Source organism: Rousettus aegyptiacus, unplaced genomic scaffold, assembly GCF_014176215.1.
Source record: "Rousettus aegyptiacus isolate mRouAeg1 unplaced genomic scaffold, mRouAeg1.p scaffold_m13_p_16, whole genome shotgun sequence".
NCBI lineage: Eukaryota > Metazoa > Chordata > Mammalia > Chiroptera > Pteropodidae > Rousettus > Rousettus aegyptiacus.
In genome coordinates, this window is record NW_023416291.1 from 40,862,214 (window position 1) to 40,881,497 (window position 19,284).

Sequence of the window (19,284 nt, forward strand, 5' to 3'; positions counted from 1 at the left end):
CTTCCAGGACGCTGCGCTCCTCACTCTAGGGCCCCAGTTCAAGGATTTCACCCTACTCCTGGCTGCTGTCTCTTTTCTCTTTGACACCCGCAATCTACAGTAGTGTTTACTCACTTCCTGCATAACAGATGCCCAGCCCCCACTCTGGCTATTGTTGGCCCCAGGCAGGACGTCTCAGTTCTCTGCTACTGGGTCCTCAGCCCCCAGGGACTGTGGGTGTCTACTTGGCAGCGGAAGAGCTGCAACAGTGCAGGGGTAAGAGCTGAAGTCCTCGGAGGGGTGGGCCTGGGGACTCACCATTGGGACAGAAGAAAGCACTGTAGGTGTACGTGTGGGGGGCTCCTTCGGGCTGAAACAGAGAAACGAGGAGAACTGAGTGTTGGCGGGCAGTCGGCGCAGGGGGGCGGTCGCCCTCCCATGGCAGTGGCTCTGATTCTGGACCCTATGGGGTGATGCCAACATTACAGGTGCACAGAAGGCTGGGCTATCCATCTCCCAGGCCCAGGTGAAAGGAAATTCTCCCCTTTCCTCTGGTGAAAGGAAATTCTTCGACCGCTCCTGGATTTGTCATGCTCCTCTCATGGGGGAGCCTCCTGGCTGCCCCATTTGTTTCGGTTCCCAGCCCAGCTTCTCCCTCTGGGCAGAGAACACGATGACGCAAAGGCTGCAAGGACCGGAGACCCCGTCTGGTGCCCTCGGACACCGAGAAGGGGATGCCCGGGTCTGCCGAGGACGGGTCCCCGTCCCGCCGTCTGTCCCACACGTCCCGTCTCCTGTCTCTTCCACCCACGCTCCTGCTTCGGCTCCTTCCACAGACCTTCCCCAGAGAATAAAAGGCAGCGGCTTGTTCTCTTAAAAGGGGGCACCCAGAATGACACCCGATATGCCTCTTGAGAATTTGGTGCGACCGGCACGACCCCCATGGGGCTCTCGACTTTTAGTGCTTCTTTTACATCCCCAAACTGGCAGGTTGGAGCCGCACCTCCCCGCAGCCCTAGCGAGTCCCAGGCCACTTCGCCACAGCTGGCTCTGTGCTGCAGAGAGGAGCCGGATGCCGCGATCCTATGGCGAGGCGGTCCGCTCACCTTCCCCGAGCCCCAGAGGGGCCACGGGATCCGCCCTGGCCCTGGCTCGGGAAGGGACTGTTCGCTCGGGCTGGGCGCTCAGGGAATCAGGCCCTGGCAAAGCACCTGGACAAGGATGCGGGCTTACCTCAACCATCACGCTGCGCCTGATGTGATCCCTCCCGATGGGGACCTGCCTGTCAGTGTAATTCTCCTCCGGGTGTTTGATGGACTTCCCATCCCGGCAGCAGCTTATCTCTCCATAAGCCAGGGCTTTGGCTGCAAAGATGTGAATGCTCAGTACTGTTCTCAGAACAGGGAGCTGTCCTGTCCCCCACCTTTGTACCAGGTGTGCATATATGCATGTGCATGTGTGTGTGTGCAAGCTGCATGTGCATGTTTGTTGATGCATTTGTGTACTTATGTTAGTATGCATGTACATGTTTGTGCATGCAGGTATTTGCATGGTGTATGTATACATATGCATGCACATGCATGTATTACATGTGCATGCACATGTGTGCATGGGTGTACTAGTATTTATGTGTGCATGTTTGTGATGCATCTGTGTTTGCATTGGTTGGCACCTGAAGAGTCCGGCTCTCCCCAGGTAAGGCCTCAAGCTCCACCCCCAGAGGCCACCTCCCTCTACCTCCCGACTATTCCCTCTGGTCTGCTTCCCCAACTGCCGTCCTGTCTCTCAGGGTGGTCCTGACCTCACCTGCTGCCCCACCTACCCCTTGCCTGTGCCTGTGTGCACATGTGTACATGGGTCAGAGCCTGGGCCCCTTGGTGACCTGGAGGGTAGGTGCCCAGAGGAGCACCAGGCCCTCACCTGTGATGTTGCTGAGTCCCAGGTCGCCGAAAGACAGAACCACCCAGGTGGGCTTGGTCTCCCCGGGGGCCAGGCACATCTTCTTGGTCAGGTGGCGTTTGCCAGGATGCCCGACAAACCGGATGCCCTTGGGCACTGAGATCTTCACGTACACCTGCAAAGGTGGCATGTGTTCATGATGCTTGGAATATGAAGCCTCCCAGCACATCCCACCACCCAGAGCCCACCACCAGCCTGTAAGCCCCCTCCAAAAGCCATGCCCTCCGCAGGAGGCCCCCTTTCCAGTTTCAATCAGAACTGATACTCATCATTGTCCTGCCGGGAGTTCTCTCCTTCCCTCAGCCCCACAAATGCCACAGGTCCAGTTATCCTTTGGGACCAAGACCAGTTCAAGGGCAGCTTCTCCATGTCCCTACTGGGGCATGGGCTGGGAGGGACCACTCCACCAGCAGGCCCCCCAGAACACTTCCTCTGACCCTCTCTCCAACCACCGAGCCTACGGCATCATCATAGAGCTCTGTGGGTGTGCATGTGCACGCATATGTGTGCATGCGTGTGTTGTGTCTGTGTGTTTACCCATGTGCATGTATGCAAGCCCGGCACTCTACACACGTGTGCATGCTTGGCACTATACACACTAGTCTCTGTGTACACGTGTGTTTATGCCCCCCAATCTAGAACAGGCTCTTTGTTCCACAGCTATTTATCCAACCAGTATATATGAAGGACCTAATGGATGTAGATGCCCTGCTAGGAGCTAAAGAAACAGAACCGAACAAAACACTGAGCCTGGGGCGGGGAGAGGGGCCAGGCTGAGCTCTCGCGCTCAGTTTACGGATTGGGAAACTGAGCTAGTAATTGGAAATGTCAAGCTAAAGCCCAGAGGGTCTTCTGGGAGCAGTGAAGGCCGGATGTGTTGAGACCACCCCCTGGACTTCCACCAGCCTAGGCGCCCCCTTCAGGTCACAAATTCCAACCACTCCCTCTCTGGCCTGGTGTCTTCATTTTTCAGGAAAAACCAGGAATCTGTTTTGGGTGCGTGCGTGAGTGTGTGCATGTGTGTGCGTGTGCGTGTGTGTGTGTGTATGGTGAAATCTCTTGGTTTCTGCAGTGTCTCTGGTCTGGGACCACAGCTCACATCTTCTGTCCTTGGCGTGAAATGAGACAACACTTGGGCAGGGCAGGGCCGGGAGAAGGACAGCCATGTCCCCAGTGCCCAGCTGGCCAGGGCGAGGCTGAAACCTGCAGCCAGAGCTATGGACCGACCTACAGAGCGCAGGCTCGCTCCTAGCTGGACTCCTGACACTGTTTCCCACTCACCCCTCTGCCTAAAGCCTCAGCTTACAAGCCCTGCCCCCGATGACTGTCCCTAACCATGGGGACCCCTCCGCCCCTCCCTTCCTCCCACCCACCAGCCAGGCTGAGATGGGGCTCGAAGATGACTAAGGTCAGGGAAGATGGGAGCCCCTGGTCTCCCCAAGCCACGCCGGTGCACAGGCCCCACCCAAACGCCTTCCCCATTGTGCCCATGCCTGATCTCGGTCCTCACAGGTCCCTCTACCTCACCTGTTGTCCTGCCTCATCACGAGGGTCTGAAATTCCCTCATCTGTCAAGGTCAACCTCGAGCCCACCTCCCCAGGGAAGCTGTTACGGGTTAAACTATAGTCCCCCAAAAAACATGCTGAGGACCTAGTCCCCAGTATCTGTGAATGTGACCTTATTTGGAAATAGGGTCTGTGCAGACGTCATCAAGTCATGACGAGGTCTCAGGGCAGACCTTAGTCCAATATGACTGAGGTCCTTCCTTATAAGCGGAAATCCGGACACAGACATTCACAGAGGGGAGAAGCCACGTGAAGACAGAGGCAGAGATGGGGGTGCCGCCGAGCCAAAGAAACACCAAGGGTTTTTACTCTCTGGTCCTTCACAGAAAAAGCAGGCCGGCCCCTGTTCCATGCCGTTACATACGATACTCGTACCCCCATGCCAGGCGTGCAAAAGTCAGGGACGGTGGCCCCATCATGTCTGTCGCCCCCAACCCCGCCATGCACACGTGCCCGCCCCAGCCCTGCCCAAGCTCAGGTGGCTGGTGAATTCGAAGCTGACCCCATCCTGCCTCGGCCTCGTCAATAACACGTGTGCTGCCCCCCAGGCTCCCCCAGGATGACCGGACCCGCCCACCTCCTGGCATCACAGGTGCGGCCCCCACCACCAGGAAAGGCCGTTGGGGTGGGGGTGTGGTACCTCGGCGCAGGTGCCCATGTAGTTGTAGATGCTGAGTGGGATCTTGGCCTGCTCCCCGCGGACCATGTGCGGGGGCAGCGTGAAGTCCACGAAGAAGGGCTTGAAGGTCTTCAGCAAAGTGGGCTCAGCGATGCCCAGGCCCCACACGGTAGACAGACCCACAGCCTCAGCCACCCAGCTGGTGATGGAGTCAGGCACCTGCAAGCGGAGTGTCTCCTCGCCGGATGGGTCACTGCAGATAGATGGACAACCCGTGGGCCCTTCTCCAGTGCCATGCCACAGAGGCCGGGGGAAACAGATGACTCCAGCCACACAGCCTCGGGGCCCAGGAAGGTGCCCCTGCAGTTCGGAAGCATTTAAGGCACCACAAAGTGTGACAGCAGAAAGCCATCCCTCTGCCCTGACTCGCTATAATCAGAAACATGAACTGCTCCCACAGCGACCCACAAAACACAGGTTTAGAGGTACAAACTTTGGCAACGAGTGCTCTGCCCAGTTTAGGGAAGAAAGATGCTGAATCGACAGAACCAGTCCCTTAGGGCATGCTCGGGTCCCCCAGAAAGGCATGTCCACGTCCTGACCCCTGGTACCTGTGAATGTGGTATTATTTGGAAACCCTGAAAACAGGGTCTCTGCAGATACAACTAGTTAGGCTAAGGTCACACTGGAGTAGGGTGGCCCCTAATCCAATGACAGGTGTCCAAGAAAAGGGAAATTTCACTACAGAGGGAAGAAAGAAAGCCATGTGAAGACAGAGGCAGAGATTGAGGTGATGCTGCCACAAGCCAAGGAATGTCTGGGGCCCCCCGAAGCTGGAAGAGACAATGAAGGACCCTCCCCTAGAGCCTCTGGGGGGAGCGCGGCCTTGCCAACACCTTGATCTCAGACTCCTGGTCTCTAGAACTGTGGGAGAATACATTTCTATTGTTTCAAGTTCCCTAGTTTGTGGCCACTTGTTACGGCAGCCGAGGAAACTGATGTAGTACCACCCTCATGAAAAAGAAAAAGACAGAAAACCCATCAATAATTTTTAAATTGATTACCTATCAAAACAACAATATTTTGGAGAAATATAGAATATATGATTCAAATGAACTCCAGTTTCTTTTCACCCTTTCTGATGCAGCACTGGGAACTTTGAATTACGCATTGGACAGCGCTGCTCAAGAAACATGCCAGACTTGCCCCGCCCTCGTCAATGGCACGTTGGCCACTCCAGGGTGGCTCTGAGGACAAACTTTGCTGTCTCCTTTGTGTTTCCAGGATGTCCTTTTGAAGTCTGTCTCAGTTTTTGGTTCAAGAGTGCTTGCTGGAAAATAAAGCCCACGACTGGGGAGAAGCCCAAGAATTGATGCCCCTGGCTCAGCAGGGAAGCAGGCTGCTCCTCGCCTGTCTGCCAGGCCTCTTTGTTCCCCTGAGCTTGCCCCAGGGGGGCCTCGCCAGGCAGTCGGACCCCTCAGGCTGCAGCACACAGTGACTCCACTGCCCGTCAAGCCCTGCGAGACCTGAGGCATCTGTCAACCCCTCTGTGAGGGTCACACACTGTCACCCTGATAACTCAAGCTCAGCCTCTTCCCATCTGGCAGAACTTGCATGGCTTCATACAGTAACAGCCAACAGAGGGGAGGGAACATCACAAATCTCAAACCCCGAATCCCTGGTTGCAGCCCTCTGTGGCTCGCCATGCCCCTGCCCCCCACCCCACCCCACCGCAGCCCACACGGCCTTCACATCCCCTGCACCCCACCCTACCGCAGCCCACCGCAGCCCACACGGCCTTCACATCCCCTGCACCCTCCTCTGGGCCTTTCCTACCTCCTCCAACCTCGTGGAATCCGCCAGCCACTCCTGCCCCCCAGCGCTTGCCCATGCTGGCCCTTCCACCGAACACTGCCGTTCTTGTTTATCCATCCTGTGAGACTCAGCATGGGCTCTGCCTGCCCTGGGAGCCTCTCGGGCTTCCCCTAGAGGGTTCCTCTTCTGCCTCCCAAGCCCTGTGCCCAGCTCACCATGAAAACATCGACCCTACTGAAGCATGAAGTCTCCTGGGGCATAAATCATAAATTCCGTGAGTCAGGGGCCCCTGCCCTCTTTGATCAAGATGCCATTCCTGGCACCAAAAATATCGCCAAGTACCCAGAAAGCAGATGCATTTGAATAATGATGGCCAGACAGCCCATTTTAAACCTGGGGTCCCAAAGCAAAATGCAATAATCTGGGTCTATTCTGACCAGGAGTTAAGCCGTCCCATAACGGGGACACACACATCCACGAAAGCAGTCTGAGAAACCCCCAGCAGTGTGTCCAGTTCTGTGTGGAGCATGTGCCATGCGCCTCGTGGCACCTCGTGCCTAGAAGGGGGAACTCGCTCGGAAGTGCCTCCCCGGCTCCCGCACCCGCCACTGGCCCCGGGAGTCTGAACTTTCACGCTTCACTGTTTTCCCAGGGCAGACTACAACTACTTTCTACTTAGTGCCATTGGGTGTTCTCACACTGAGCATCGAAAGAAAAAAGCCAATTGCATCCGGCAGGAATTTGGCAGGGCACCGCTGCTTCAAGAAGAACTAAAAGGGGGAAAAATGTGGAAAGGAAATGTGCTGAGAAAAGCGGCTTGTCTGGCGGGCAGGAGTCTAAGTTCCCTGAGGAGTGAGGAGGGGGTGGGTGGGGTCAAGTTCATGTTCCAGGGAACTGTAATCCTTTTAATGAGCTCGTTACGCAAACAGAAAGGATAGAGTTACCCCAAGAGGGAGTCATAAGAGGCACGAAGCCCTTGCATTTCATATTTCATGAGCGGATGTCCGAGGCTGCAGCAGGATTCAGGGCTGACTTCATGGCTTTGGGTTTTATACGTTAGAGAAGGATGCCCAACATCTTACTCAGATGTGGGTGTCAGATCTGCAGGCAAACGCACTGGGAACAATCTGGCCTTGCGTGAGTGCCTCGAAGTCAGCCCACAAGGACGTCAAAGGAAAGTCCTACTGTACCTGATGTTGAGACACCGCCAAATCCATGTTTCTGGGAAGAAGGTCCTTTTCCTCTTCTCTGCTCTATAAAAATAAAAAAAAGAAGTGACTAAAGTTTCATGGACATAACTTAATTTTGTTACCTGGCAGGTTAACATTTTACTCAATTAGGATATAATATGTTAATTCACTCGCTTGTCAGTTAACCCTCAATTCACTTAGGAGTTAACATTCTACCCAATTAGGATACAAAGCGTTCATTCTTTCACTTGAAGGGGCTAACATTCTACCTAATGAGGAGTAGAAGTGGGGCATCAAAGGATTGGTGGAGTCACCTTAAAATACCAGTGGTGCTTTGTATCCTGAAGAGCCACAGGGACCACCCCGCATCCTCCCCTTTGCTACTTTTCCTCCCTGAGTTTGCCGTGTTTTTCTTTTTCTGCACCATCGCGTCAGGCTCTCCACCTCCCCCAAGCTCTCCCGTTCCCTAAAGGAGCTCCTTTCATTCTTGGTCCATCCTCAGAAGTCTTGTAGCTCACATTCCCTGGGGTTGTCCCTTCATTAAAAAAAATAATAATAATAAGCCTGACTCAAAATTTGGCCTGATCTCGCAAAATTAAAAATGGTTGCATTCTTTCAACCTGCGATACCTCTCCTAGGAATGCGCCCTGGAAATAGCCACAGGCACGTGTGCAAAGACAAACAACTGGAGAGGTTCACGGCAGCACTGAGAGAATTAGCAAGTAGCTGAAATCTCCATCAATAGGGGGACTGGTTAATCACATGATACTACATTCATACAGTGAAATATTATGTCAGCGAAAAAGAGGGAGGTAAGCGTATATTGTATGTACTAATATGGAACATCTCTAAGACTTACTGTTGACTTCTCTGCTCTATGAAAATAAAAAAAAGGTATAGAACAGCATTACAATATTCTCCTGTTGGGTTTTTTTAAATTCCTTAAATCCTTATATATGCACACACAAAAAAATTCTAGAATGATAGCTAATGAGTTATTGACCGCAGTTGCCTCTAAGAAGGAACAAAGAGTCTGAAGGTGAGATTTTCATTCCGTTATATAACTTTTCATACTGTTTGAAAAAATTTTAACCACACACACACTGTTAAGAAAAATATCTTGTCCTCAGAATAAGGATGTTGTCCAATTTAAAAAGACACAAATATCTGTCTTTTAAGGCATTTCTTTTGTCTTTCTGCATTTGGATTTATAATTGCCTTTGTGGTTTTAGATTTCAGACCACACCAGGCCAAGCTCTCCGGGGGCCTGCACATGGGAGGGAAGGGCCAGTATTCCACCTCCCTTATCCAACCACATCCTGGAAATGCCTCTGTGTGTGTCCAAACTACGGTAGGAGGAGCTTGGTCTGGCCACACTCTGATTTGGAGTTTGGAAACTAAGACCTGTGTGGCCCTGCCTGACTCCTGCTAAATGAGTGGTCCAGGCAGGAAGAACCCAGGGGACCTGGGTACCCAGGAACCACTGCAGAGGGTCTGGGGGGTTGGTAAGGATCTCGGTCTGGGCAGAGAAGGCTTAAAAGATAAAGAACGCTTTGAAGGAAAGGCCCATGAGGGCAGAAGGTCTTCTGGGCTACTTCTAGTCCAGAACAAGGGATCAAGAGTCTGGAGCCCATCATTAAGGTTTCTGGAGAGACCCAGATATTTAGGGACTGCTGACTACACGGACCCCATCCATGGCCCCCCTTGGTTCTGCGCTCTCTCTCAGAGGAGTGGGTGGAAGAGAGGATATCCAAAGCTTGCCTCCCCTGTTCCAGCCCTCACGCCCTTAAATCCAGAGAGAGCAGGGAGGCAAAGTCTTCAGAGCACCCTTTCCTTTCCCAAGCTGGCTGGCTAAGACCTGGAATTGAGAAGCTAGCGGCAGAGGCAGACAAATGAAGGGCATGGGCGAGAAAAGAGGTGGACAATAGGGGATCGAAAGGGAGAGACATGAGAGAGGAGAAAGTATCGCCTCCTGTGAAACAAAGGTCTGCATGACTCCGGGGACAAAGCCACAAATCTAAGGGGGAAATGTGACCTTCTCTCTCTCAGTAATTAATGTTAGTAAACAAACCGAAAAATATATGGAGGCTCTGCATGCCGCCATCAATAGGCTTAACCGAAAGTATGCAGAGAGCCCTGTACCCAGTGAGAGGGATTTAGATATTCAAAAAGATGTGAGCATTTACAAACACTGTCCATATGATCAGTCTCCAAAATAAAAACCAGACAATGGATACCATACAGACCATGTTCATTGGCTATAATGCACACTTGAGACAAATTTATAAAATGCGTAAAAAATTTTCACTTGAAAATTTAAAACACTTCTAGACAAGTCACAGCCCAGAAAGGGAATCATTCCATAAGTGAGAACCTATCTAGACCACTTCATAGCATGACTCTGGTGCAGCCAACGCAGTGCTTGAGGGCAATTCACAGCCTTCGGGCGGCGGGGGAGGTTTAAACACTTAGAGTTAAAATAAAAAAGACTGAAAAGTAATTATTTGGTATCTAACTTGAGAAGGCAGAGGGTTGGAGGGGAAGGAGGAAGAAAGAGGAAGAGAAGGAATTGGAAGGGAAGCAGGAGGAAGGAGGAAGGAGAAAGAGTAATAGAATCCTCTGCTACTCTGCTCTGATTCTTCAGTCCCCAGGCAGATCTGCTCCCCCGATGAACGTTCCTCTCTCTGCACCCCAACCCATGTATGGGGGTAGGGCCAAAAACTGGGAGGGGCAAGGCTGAGGGCCCAGTGACCCAGCCCAGTGTTAATTTTGACTCCAAGGAGAAACTGGGTGATGTCTGAAGATATTTTTGGTTGTCATAACGCAAAGAAATCGGTGCTATAGGCAACTGGTGGATGGAGGCCAGGGATGCTGCTCTATACCCTACAAAACGGCCTCGCCACGGAGAATGCTCTGGCCCCAGCCTTAGACATCAACAGGGTGAAGTTAGAAAACCCTGCTCAAGGCAGTGGCAATTACCTGGGCAGTTGCCTGGAGGACGCCACTGCCACCAGGCTCCCCGTGTGGGGCTGGAAGGCATGGACAGCCTCGTCGGTGTATAGGCCACCATCCTGCCGGTGGTTCAGGCTCACCAGGTCAGTCATCACCACCAGTCCTGTTTCCTAGGCAACAGACAACATCCAAACCCACGGTGGGGAAGTGGATGTGATGGCCCGAACGGTTCTCATCACCCCGGGACCACTGGCCCAACATTGCTGCTGCGTCATGGCCCTCCTGTGCGCTTGGTGCTACAAACTGAGGGGGTCATGGCACCCAGTGATGAAAGGCCAACACATTTGCGGCTCAGACACAAACAGCCACATGTTGTGTGATTCCACTGACATGAAATGTCCAGAACAGGCAAATCCATAGATACAGAAAGCAGATGTGGTTGCCAGGGTCTGGGGACGAGGGGTAGGGAGTGACTGCTCATGGGGACAGGATTTCCTTTGGGGGTGACGGAAATGTTCTGGAACTAGATAGAGGTGGTGGTTGCACAACATTGTGAATGTGCTAAATGCCACTGAATTAACTGTTCACTTTAAAATGGGTTAATTTTCTGTTTTGTGAATTTCACCTCTATTTAAAAAAATCAATTGGAACAATGCCTGATCCAGACCAAGGGCTGATGACTGTGGGCTGCAGTTATTACTATTATAATTACCTTCATCACTGTGCTAATTATTGGGAACAATGGGATGGACGAGAAGCCCTATCCCAGACTGGCTGACTGCTTTGTGAATAAGGAAGTTAAACCTAGTTACTTTGATCAGAGACGGTACCCTTAATTCCAAAACCAGCAGGGCCCAAGGGTTCGAACTGCTAGGCATCCAACAGACATGCAATTGAAACATCATTTGTCCCAATATAGAAATACAGATATAGCTAGATATGTAATAAATATATTGTAGCTAATATAGCAAAATAAGTCATTTGTTCAAATATATATATTTTATGTATTAAACTTTTTAGCTGATATAGCAAAATGTTAATTGTAGGAATTTATCCAACTTTTCCATGTTTGAAAATTCCATCATAAAAATGGGGGTGGGTGAGGAATGCCTTTTAAATGATTTCAAAACGTGGATGAAAAGCACCCTCTGATGCAATATGCATTTGAATGGAGGGAGACTGCCAGCCTGTGAGCACCTGTTGTGACCTAGAATGAGGCGTGTGCATGTTGCACCTGCTGACACCTCCCTGACTCCTGTAGCCAGGAAGGAGCAGGGCAGACTCGAGCCACGACTGTCATCACAAGTGAATCTGCTGCTCGAGAACATGGATGGCCACCTGCTCCTTGGCCACGGACGGTTTTCCTTCCAGCAAACTACCCTGAGCTCCACTGCTGTCTATCAAGTTCAAGTTGTCAGACCACACTGATGACATTTTACTCTCATCTGCTTTTCAAATCAGAGGGTCCACTTATGAGCTTTCACTGGGGAGAATGGCAATCAAGTCTGAAAGCTTTCACCCCCACCTCTGTATCCCCGAGACTCTTTGTTTCAAAGTGAGAGGGGTGTGGAAGGGGGCAGTGGGCTCCAAGACCACCTCTCCTTACGGTGAAGGCAAACCCGGAGTCCTTGGTGACGCCCCAGGGCCACGGGAAGACGGAGGAGCGCCTGCGTCGTCGTGCGGTCAGCCCGGCCCACCAGAAGGGTCCGTCTTCCCGTGACACCCCGAAGGCATCGGAAATGTCATAATCTTCCAATTCCCGGAAAACCTACAGGCAAGGGGCAGTGGGGTCAATCACCTGAGGGTTTCTTTTAAACCCAAACCGACTCTCAACCTCCTTTCATATACATCACCTTAGGAGATGGGTGTTGATGGTGTTAAAGATAAAATAAATAAGAAATACAAATAGATAATAAATAAATAATACAATAAAATTTAAATAAAAATAAATGATAATACAGGTGCTGATCAGCCCTGCAGCCAGGCCAGGAGAACACCTGCAGAACAAAGGAAGGCTTCTGCTGGATTACCAAGGACCCATTCCCACACCTGTGAAGAGGAACCAGGAACCAAGAGTCATTCCCTATGGCTCAAACCTTGGAGAACCTATGGATTAAAGGCTGCGAACCGCCGGCAGGCCTTTCTACATATACTTACCTTTTCATAATACATACTCTTTCCCTTCCTCACTGTTATGCCCATATCAGAGGAAATGGGAACTAAAGAATGGCATAGAAACTGAATTCCCTGAACACCCAGGGTCCCTCCCGGTGCCTTTAGTCTGACCCTCTATCCCTTACACTGCTCCTCATTCTCTGCCTCTGAGAGGGGACCACACTCTATGAAGTGTTACCCCTTTTCTAATAAACTTTCCTTTGACTCTAAAATAATAATAATAATAGAAACACTTTATAATGGAGCCAAAGCTTCCATGCCAGAGGAACTAGTTGCCTTGCACGACCTATGCCTCAAACCTTTGGAATGTTAAAACGGGGCAAAACAACCTTTCCACTGGGCCTAAAACAACATTATGCCCCAAAGAACTGTTTGCAAAGACAGCAAGAAAGTAGTTATTATGACTACCAGACTGATGACTAGGAGACTGAAAAAATTTTTTAATTGTTTATAGTGAGCGTCACTATGTTATGTTACCTGCACCAATAGAAATGCCTTCCTCTATGAACGTAATTGTTCCCCTTCCCTTTCTCATAAATACCCTTTGCCTTTGTCTCCTAATCAAAACACTATTTGGGCTTCTGCTTGAATCAGTGCATCCCAGATAGCTATTCTTATTGATCTCAAATAAATGCTTGTTGCCTCTCCCTTTGAAAGGCCTTTTATTTTTTGGTTAGCAGTAGTGTTAGCCCATTTTAAAGATGGACGGACTGGGGCTGGAGAAGTGGGACCTGGACAAACTCATGTTGCCAGAGTCTAATGAATCTGACTCCAAGATCTTTCAACTGCACCAAAGCAGCAACAAAAAGTAGGTTCGCTGAGAAATGAACCCAATGCAGAGGGAGAATCCGGATTCACGCGGGGCTCTTCATTTATTAGAAAGTGAGAGACCCCCAAAGAGGTGCTAAAACCCAAGGGCCCCACTCACCTGAGTAGGAGTCAGACGAAACCCAGACCTCAACAGGTAGACGCTCTTATCAACTACGGCCACACACACACAGCTGCCCCTTGCAGCTCTGACCCGCAGGTCAATGGCCTCCCCGGGTCGTGTCTCATTCGCCGAATACATCAGTGAAACCTGGACCCAAACACAGCAGAGCAGTCAGGAGCTTGGCCACACCCTCCCAAACCATGTATCCACCCACCTGCCAAGGAGAGTCGGTCATCACCAGCCCAGCTGCGACCCTGACCTTGCCGCCCAGGTGAGGACAAGAGTGGGAGGCAGAGTGACAGGAACTAGGCTGGCGGAACTGAGACGTTCTGTGCAGAGGTCAGGTGGGAAGGGGTGGGGAGACCGAGGGCGTGTTGCAGCCAGTTTTAAAGGGTGCAGGGAGAGGGAGCAGGAGGCTGACCCCACTGTTGGGGACATGAGCAGTGTCCCTCAAGAGGCCAGTGGGGACAGAGAATAGCTGACCACTTTTCCCTGTGTGTGATGAATGCGATCTCCAACTGTGTGACTTGGAGATGCTCCAGTTAAGATGAAACTTAGATTCCAATTATTGCTTAGAAGTCCTGCCGACGACAACACGTGAAGTCTGAGCGGCAGCTGCGCACAGCCCGTCCCGGCGTCCACACCCTGGGGACCCCGGCCCTGGATGGTGCTTGCCCATCCCTCCTCTCTCCCCCAGCTGGGGTCCCGACGTTCTACCTGATTTTCAAAGAAGGGCTCCACAGTGAACTGGAGGCTGTCAGCGACCCCTTCTCCATTCTCCCTGACATAGAAGACCAGCAGGCGGCCAACAGGGACCATGCCGGGGGTTACAGCCAGTTGAAGAGAGGTCACACACACGTTTACCTCGGCTGCTGGGGCTGGAGGGGGCTCTAAGACAAGTCAAAGGTGGGAAAGAGAGGCGTGAGAATCCAGCGTCCCACAGTGGAACCACCAAGCCCCAGGCCGCCCTGAGGTGACATGGATGGGGCACAGTGTGAGGAGGTGCTGACCCAGGGCAAGTGCTCCACAGACACTCACACCCCTTTCATTTCACCTAGAAGGGAAGGGAAGCCCTGGATCACGTGGGCGCATAATGCCCAAAGCCCATTCAGGGGGTGCGGCTGGCATCTAGCGGGTGGGGGCCAGAAGGTGATCAACAGCCTGCGGTGCGCAGGGCAGCCCACACCGCGAAGAATGATCTGGCCAAGGGCGAGAAAGTGACTTAGTGTGAGAGAGATCCTGTCTTCTTGTCTATCTATAAATCTGTCTATCTATCTATGAATCTATGTATCTATTTTCTACAAGTCAATTCATCTATCCACCCACCCACCTATGAATGAATCCATGAGTCAATATGTCTGTCTGTCTATAAACCTATCTATGAATTGATGAATCAATCTGTTCATCTGTCTGTCCATTCATCCATCCATTTATCTATGTCCATCCGTCCATCCATCCATTTATAAATCTATCTATCTACCCACCTATCCATCTATCTCAGGGATTCTCACCCAATGAGAGGTCTAAAGACTTTTTAGGTTTCACACTGTGTGTGGATGGGTCGTTACAGGCATCTAGTGGGTAGAGACCAAAGATGCTGCTCCACACACTACAGTGCACGAGACACCCCACCACAAGGGATGACCTGCCCTCAAGCGTCCACAGTCCCCACTTTGAAGATCCTGCTTTAGATAGAAAGGCTGTGAAAAAAAGGGAGCTGGGGAAGACCAAGGGGAGGAGGTGGGTCTCATGAGGAGCACACAGAGTCGAGGAGAGGGAGGAGGACTCCGAGGTGGGGCAACGGCCTGGACAAAGGCAGAGGCGTCTGGCAGATGGCAACACGGCAGCGTAGGGACCTCTGCAGTGACTGGCCTGCCCTAGTCCCCTGAAAACACGCAGTGAGGGTGCCCTTCCTCCTGAACCCAACCCTGTCTTGCTTGGGACACGTGTCCTCTGCCCTGAGGCAGGCTCCCTCTTGGCTGCGTCCGGCTCACTCCTTCTATCTGGGGCACCCATCCCAGTCTCAGTGGTTCAGAAGAAAGGACAGAACTTGCAGCCTACAGCTTGGCTCACCTGTCTCGGAAAGGTGCGTTAAGCGAATCGGTTTCTCTGGGGTCGCTCGCCTGCTTCTCTGCTGGGTGATGTGGGCCGGCTGCTGGCCTGAGAGCACGATGTTGCCTCGTGCAGCCACCTCGTAGTACAAGGTAAAACTGCAGGGACACGTGGACTTCACGGAAAAGTGGGCTTCCTCCCCGACCTGTGGGAGACACGTAGCACCGAGGGCCCTGTCTGGCACCCAGAGGCCGACACCAACGCCACAGCCCACCCAAACAGATGGCTGCTCTGGGGCCACCAGGAGGTTTGGATGGCTCAGGAGGGAGCATACTGGCCTCAGGGCAGATTGCCTGGTGTCCCATCCTGGCTGCGGCCATGTCCCCATGGCAGCCTCAGCTACTGCTCCATAAATGGGGCTGTAGTGCACACAAAATGTGATGACAGAATGGAAGCCTCAGTGAGGTGTCATGTTGTGAAGAACTGAACTTGGCCCAAAAAGAGGTTTGGAACTTGACCCCCGCTCCTAATAAATGATCTCTAAGCTACCAAAATGTCTTGCCTGGTAAGACTTTGTTTACCTGGGGTCTTGGGCCACATGAGGTGTGATTTACAGTGGGGGCCTGGGGCCACACTCTATCAGTCTGATCTCTGGAGGGGCTGGAACTGAGGCCAATCAAACACGGCTATGTGACCGACTCCGCAACAAAAACTCTGGGTGCTGAGGCTTGCTTGCTGGCAGTACACCATGCATGTCGTCATGCGTCGTTGCTGGAAAAGTAACCCTGCCCATGGCTGCGTGGGGAGAGGACAAGCGGAAGCTCACATTCGGGACTCTCCTGGGGCTGCCCGTGCATCTCTTTCCAGGGCTGATTTTACTCTGTGTTTTTCACGATTATACATTGCGACCGTGAGTATAACAGCTTTCGGTGATTCTGTGAATGTTCCTAGAAATTCGAAAGCCTGAGGATGGCCTGGAGATCCCTAAAGTCTGCAACTGGTGTCAGGAGGGAGGGTGGTGTTGGAACTACTCCCTGACTCTGCAGGTGCCAGTGCTGCACTGGGCTGGGCCTTCTCATCAAAGGTGCACCCGACAAGTTGGTTCCTCTCGTAATCCCCACGTTTCCAGAGCGGGGAACTGAAGGCTCCAGCCCTTCCTAATGTCAGCGACTGCGGGAAGACACACATTTACTGATCTTAAGACCTACTACCGAGCTGTAGTAATAAAGACAGCGTGACAGTGTGGTGATGGCATACAGACATCTGGCTAGATGAATGGGCTAGAACTGAGCTTCCAGAAATAAACCCACACATCTATAGCCCAGTGCTTTTCAATGACGGTGCCAAGAATATTCAATGGGAAAAGGACAGTCTTTTCAACAGATGGTGCAAAAGACTGAAGTTGGGCCCTACCTCACATCGTATGCAAATTTTAACTGGAAACAGTTCAAAAAACTTAAATGTAAGAGCAAAAACTATAAAACTCTTAGATGAAAACATGACCTTGGATTTAGCAATAGTTTCTTTTACCTAGGGCGCCAAAGCACAAGCAACCAAGGAAAAAAATAACGAGATAAACCGGAATTTACCAAACTTAAACACTATTGTTGCATCGAAGGACACTATCCATAAAGTGAAAAGACAACCTAGAGAATGGGAGAAAATGTTTGCAAACAATATATCTGACAAGAGTCCAGTGTCCAGAATACATAAAGAACTCTCATGGTTCAACAATGAAAAGTAAACAAATGTAAAAAGTTAAAACATTAGGGGAACCTGGATAAAGGATATACAGGAACCACAGGCCTGGATTCTTCGCAAAAGTCGTGGTGATGAAAAGGTGTGGGGACTGTTCCAGATCAAGTGTGACTATGAACACAGAAGAGCCCAATGCAGTGTATAAACTGATCCTGAATAAAATGCACACACAAATGCACACGTGCGCACTCACGCATGTGCGCATGCACATGTACGCATATGCACACACGGGTGTGCACAATTGTGCAGATACGCATGGATGGGCACACACACTAGATATGTTACACCTTGAGGACACCTCTGAAAATCTAAATATTGCCTATGAATTAAAAAATCCAATTGAATTAATGTAATTTTCTTAGATATAACAATAGCCTTGAGGTCATGTTGAAAAATTTCCTTATTTTGGGGATGTGTTATGCTATGTGTGACTTACTTTCAAATGCTGCAGCCAAAAAAATGTATAGAGAAATGGTTAGATGGGTGGGTGGGTGGGTAGATGGACGGATGGATGGATAGAGGCAAAATGTTAATTCATAAATCTGGGTGAAAGGTATATGGTTGTTTATTATACTTAAAAGTTCTCTCTAAATTTGTAAATATCCCCATTATAAAAAGACAAACAAAAGTGCCCTCTGTTTGAAATGCTGGATAGAAAGAAGGAAAGAGCACAGAGCTTTCTCCTCTTCACCTGCACTAACCCTGTGGCGTCACATCGACCCAAAAGATTGAGGTGATGTTCCCTGTATAGAGAGCAGCTCCTCCCTGTGTGTGCCTCAGTGCCGGAGGAAGGGGAGAGGCTCTGGACACAGGGCCCAGGCTGGAAAACCAAGCACGGACACTCTGGCCCCGGTGCCTCGTAACGACGGTCTGAGGGTGGGGGAGAGCTGGAATCGGCTGACCCGACTCAGGCAAGATGGAGGTGTCCCTCTGAGAGGAAAGTCTGAGTGACCCAGCCAAGTTCTCACCTACTGGGAGCAGCAGTACTGGCAGCCGGGGACACAGGGCTCCTTGCCGCCCCACGGGAAGGCGGCCAATGGCAGCGTCCCCACACCACACTGCTGGGTGAACAGCATTACAACAAGAATGGTGTGTTCAGCCAAGCTGGGCACAATCTCGTCTGAGTTTCTCATTCTCATAACTCCTGCAGAGAGCTGCCAAGCCTGGGAGACAGGCATGACGCCGGAATTCCTCCGAGCTGCATCCCAGGGGCCCCTTGCAGCCTTGGGTGTGGGCAGGACTGTCAGAACTTATGGGGCTGGTAGGGCCTGGGAGCCCATGGAGAGCGGTTTGCGTTAGAAGCAATGCTGGCAAGCCTGCCACCACCCATGGCAGCCAGGGCCAGCCTTTGGTGCTCTAGTTAAGGGGGTTAACAGAGCACTTTGTAAAACATATAGCTATAAGGTGCTCAACAGGTGAGGGACACACAAACCACAGTTCACCCGCGCCATATGATGGAGTATTATTCACCACTAGAATGAAAAAAGCTCTTGAGTCATGAAAAGACAGAGGGGAAACTTCAATGTAAGTTGGTAAGTGAAAGAAGCCAAACTAAAAAGGCTACATACTTTACGACTCTGACTATACGACATTCTGGAAGATGCAAAAGTATAAAGACAGTGAAAAGCTGGGTGGTTGCCATGGGCTACAGGGAGAGCGGGATGAATGGGTGGAACACAGAGGATTTTTAGGGAAGTGAGACCGTTCTGCATGACACTGTAATGGTGGATATATGTCATTTTCCGTTTGTTCAAACCCACAGAATGCGCAGCACCAAGACAGAAGCCTAATGTACCCGGTAGTCTTTAGTTCGTGATAATGCACCAATATTGGCTCATCCATTGTAACAGACGTGCCACACTAGTGCAAGGCGCTACTAATCAGGGAAACTGTGTGCAGGGGGCAGGGGTTCATGGGAACTCTTCCAATTTTCTGCTCAATTTTTACAGATCCTCCTCACACACCTCTCCGTGCATCTTACTTAATTGGGATCACGGAATAACGGACTCAGGAAGCACCAACGTGAGACCCAGCTCTCTCATCTCTTCTTTAAACTTGGTGTGTCTGGAAGTGTCTGGGTGGAAAAGCTCTCACTGCCTTTGCACAAGAAGTGAAGCCTCCGGAAAGCGGAGAACCCGTCTCAGGCCTGGGAGCGGTGGCACCCTGACGGCAAGAGTCATGTTTATCACGGTAAACCCCGGGCCACGGCCTTCATGTCCATCATAAATAAATTATGGGCATTCATTTTGAGGAGTACCCCCCTTGCTGGAGGAATGGGGACTCCAGCA

The 19,284-nt window shown here is 51.2% G+C and overlaps 1 protein-coding gene across 3 annotated transcripts in view; it reads right to left on the minus strand.

Moving 5' to 3' along the window:
* Nucleotides 1-19,284, minus strand: part of CPAMD8 (C3 and PZP like alpha-2-macroglobulin domain containing 8) — a 65,929-nt gene that overhangs the window by 21,514 nt on the left and 25,131 nt on the right. For 2 of the 3 annotated variants that reach the window (XR_004954946.1, XM_036233896.1), the window contains exons 14-23: nt 15,260-15,443; nt 13,904-14,076; nt 13,184-13,333; nt 11,687-11,848; nt 10,108-10,250; nt 7,129-7,191; nt 4,145-4,376; nt 1,900-2,053; nt 1,213-1,343; nt 298-349 (exon numbers count right to left, since the gene is read on the minus strand). Coding sequence is in view for 2 of the 3 variants with exons in the window: in XM_036233896.1 (XP_036089789.1) it covers nt 298-349; nt 1,213-1,343; nt 1,900-2,053; nt 4,145-4,376; nt 7,129-7,191; nt 10,108-10,250; nt 11,687-11,848; nt 13,184-13,333; nt 13,904-14,076; nt 15,260-15,443 (1,444 nt within the window). In the remaining variant the exon portion in view is untranslated. The remainder of the gene's footprint in view (nt 1-297; nt 350-1,212; nt 1,344-1,899; nt 2,054-4,144; nt 4,377-7,128; nt 7,192-10,107; nt 10,251-11,686; nt 11,849-13,183; nt 13,334-13,903; nt 14,077-15,259; nt 15,444-19,284) is intronic. The other variant, XM_036233897.1, reaches the window with a different exon arrangement.